This window comes from Naegleria gruberi, assembly GCF_000004985.1.
Source record: "Naegleria gruberi genomic scaffold NAEGRscaffold_199, whole genome shotgun sequence".
Classification (NCBI taxonomy): domain Eukaryota; phylum Heterolobosea; class Eutetramitea; order Acrasida; family Naegleriidae; genus Naegleria; species Naegleria gruberi.
The window spans coordinates 2,030-5,761 of NW_003163139.1; the positions used below are offsets into that span (position 1 = coordinate 2,030).

Genomic DNA, 3,732 nt, shown 5'->3' on the forward strand with positions numbered 1-3,732 from the left:
GTTTCAATTACAATGCATGTCGATGATGATTGTAATATTGTGGTGAATGCTCTGGTGAAAGATATTAAAAAACAAATTAAAATGACAAAGTACGATAGAACTCTCTCTAGAGAAGAACAATTAAAGATGATTGAAGATAGCTATTCCTTGGGAGTGAATTTGCCAGTCATTTACAAAACAACTATAGATGGTTTAGAGGAATTGGATTAAAGACATGTTTATTTCTCAACAAGCATACTTTTGTTACACGCCACAATTTCCGCGTGGCTTTTACGCCAAAATTTCCACTCCCGAAAATTCTCGCGTGGTTTACAAACGCAGAAATGACCTTAATAGGACATTAATACAAGTTGTAATTAAGCTTAATAAATTGAAGGGCATCCAACCACTGATGAGTTTAATATATTGTATATTGAACATTATTCTCCTATTACAAAACCAAAGAGTTGAAAAAATATAATCTCTACTTTGATGATTTTTATCATGAGGAAGATATCTTGTTCCGAGAAATTAATACCACTCATTAATCATTACCTTTAAGCAAAGAGAGTGTAATTTCCTGTGAAAATAATATTAACTCTTGTATTTATTAAATACAGTATTACACCTTGTAGTATTGTTAATACTTTAATACGGAGAAAATCTCCTTAAAATGAGATTTTCTCCTAAGGTCCAAATAAGGGTTGGATTCACACTACCTTAACCGAAAAGACATCATCTACTAATTTTATTATTTAAACTATGAATGGTGGAATGTGAGCAAAGCAATTAATATAGATTGAAATAAACGCACCAAGAATAAAACAAATTGAAAATTTATTGAAAATTGTTTTGAATCAAGGTTGAAAATCAGCAAGATTTCCGACCATGAAATTTACCATGTTGGAAAATTCACTGTTTGTGAATTTTATTGATGGTGCGATGATGATGACCTTAAATATATTTTCCTTAATGATCGGAAGTGAACTTGTTGATGATATTGATGATAAAAGATATGATGAAGTGAAAATTCCACAACTCGATGAATACTAAGTGGAAAAATTCCAACTCTCTTGATGGTGATATTAGACATCCCTACTAATGATACTATGTTGTTGAAATTCAATCGTCATGATGAAAATATATGGTGAATGATGAATACACCACCAACAAGGTGAAAACTCCAAATATCCAAAAACTATTATTCGGAGTGTTGTTGAAGATATATTTGAATAGTACTATTCGAAGAAAGTTTGGAAGATGATGAAGTACATGTTGAGTTGTGGCATATGTATATTTTCAAAATATACATGATTGATGAAATGAGAAGATGAATTCCTGCTATTGATATTGGTGATACTATAGAGTATTGCCAACAATCCCTAATTGAAGAAATTCCTAGTGAACAAGTAAATCTCCTGATGAGGATGATATTATGAGAAATTTGTAATTTCACCCTATTACAACTACTAAGGGAGATTTCAATTGCTCAAATTACTAGTAATATAATAATAAATATACTGCGATGATGAATTTCAGCTTAATGATGATGTTTGGAAGTTTGAAAATTCCGATGATAGAAAATATTCCGAGAAGAAGAACTACCATAAAATATTGCTATAATTACTATTGGTGAGATGTAGCCCAGCTACTATAATTGAAATATTCCAATATGATGATGATTTGATTGAATTAAATACCAATGATGATGAGTGGAGGTATTTTTTAAAAGTAATGAGAGAGGACATTCAAAACAAATTAGGATTCCGAAATGGAGAGTTTAATTTCCTTATTGGATTTTCTAATAAGGGTTCGAAAAAGTGGCGTGGCTTAATAACGCCAAGAATTTTTTGGCGTGGATTTTCACGCGAGAAATTCTGGCGTGTAACAATTATTATCATATTGAATTCAATTCTAAAACAATAAAATTGATACCAGATGTATATCAGTGTGACTAAATGTATCTGGTAAAGTTACATGATGTTTGGATATACTTTCATTGAGACAGTGTGTACAATTGGATATCTGTTGAAAAGTTCACGCCGCTTTTTTGCAATGCTTCCTCAAACAATAGAATGCTCCCTTTTCCCGCCAATAAAAACCGTTTGGATTGTAAAAATGATAAAATTCTGTTCACTGTGAACGTGTAACTTCTATTCAAATATTCGTATGGATGAACGGTTAGAATTAATCAAAATGAAAAGAAAGAACGGAGACGCCTCCAGCACTAACAAAAAACAAGCTACACTCGATGGCTTTGTTACCTCCAATCAACAAAATAGCCAAGATCAGCAATCAAGCCAACTCAGTCCATCCAACGGCCAAAACCTAACACCTAAATACTCTGCTAAGCAGTTGGATGATGAAACTGATTGGATAGCATCTTTATTCAATTTTAACAAAGAAGGATTTGAAAAGGTTTCTTCCAACATTGTGTATCCTAAAATTACCGAAACTCCTACCACTCCTAAAACCATTCTGAGAAATGTAACTTGCACTGAGGTCAGCCTTGAACTTCTAATTTCAAACATGATTCCAAACCACTTTTGGCAAATACTATTGGACATATTAAACACTAACTTGACCAGAGAGAGTACAACTGGAAAAGCATCTTCACACTCAAAGTATTACAATGATATTGATATCTCTCAGCTTTTCTCTTTTTTGGGAACTGTAATTAGCTTAGAAAACAACCATTCAAAGTTGAATGCCAATGCCAAAACCAATTTACAACAGCTTCGTGCAGAAAAGTTGGATAGCATGATTCCTGGTTATAGAAGATACTTTTCTTTGATGAAATGTTTTGCTCCTTCTGACCAACAATTTGAATTGATTTCAACAGCATTAAACGATATCACTTTAAATGCTGTTACAATTGGTTCCAATTTTGTTGTGGACGAAACAGTGTATGCATATCAGATTTCCTCAATCGTTAAAGCAGAGGCTGAACTCTTGCAATGTCCAATTCCAGTAGTGTACATTCCAAGAAAACCATATCCAAATGGACTTATGTCGTATAAGTTGTGTGTACTATTTCCTGGATGTAGGAAACCTTATGTTTTAGCCATCCTTCCTCAATACAAAGTTCCTATGGATTCCCCTCAGGAAGCAATGTTAAAATTGTTGAAAATGGTTCGTGAATGTACTGATCAAAACTTGCATATTACTGGTGATGCTGCATTTGGTTCATTCACTATCTTTGATGAGCTAATCAAATTGAATGTTGTTGGCACTTTCTCTATTTCAGGTACTGAAAAGTCATGGATCTGGGATTTGTTGAAGAGAACACTCACTCATGGTAATTGGAAGGCTGCTGAATTTATTTCAAAATCTGTGATCGCTTCTATGCAAAGAAATCCTCAATACCAATCAGACAGAGACAAGAAATATCACCATCTTGTTTCGAATGCATTTGATTTTGAAACCTCACCAATTTCACTGCCAACCATTTCAGCAAACTCTTGCAAATATTCTACCTCCTTTTTGCAGAAAAATACGGTGGAAAAATTGAAAGAAATTGGAAAGAAGGAACATATCAAATTAAGTAAGCTCACTAAGGATGAAATCATCCAGAAGATTCAATTTATTTGCAACTCCACAAATGTCAAATCACTTCAACTACATGCTTTGCATTCGTTTGATCAGAATCAATTTAACGCTACCTCTGCTATCCATCATGACCATTATAGACGTACTTTTAATCTTGTCGACATTCAAGATAAGTACCATTATAAGGCTAGATATGCCTATATC

General features: G+C 33.1%; 1 protein-coding gene across 1 annotated transcript in view; it reads left to right on the plus strand.

Moving 5' to 3' along the window:
* Positions 1–2,175: 2,175 nt before the first annotated feature.
* The window catches only part of NAEGRDRAFT_76570 (uncharacterized protein), a gene marked incomplete at both ends in the record, with an annotated part of 4,747 nt that continues 3,190 nt past the window's right edge, over positions 2,176–3,732 (plus strand). The window contains one exon of the mRNA XM_002668469.1: positions 2,176–3,701. Within this exon, the coding sequence (XP_002668515.1) occupies positions 2,176–3,701 (1,526 nt within the window). The remainder of the gene's footprint in view (positions 3,702–3,732) is intronic.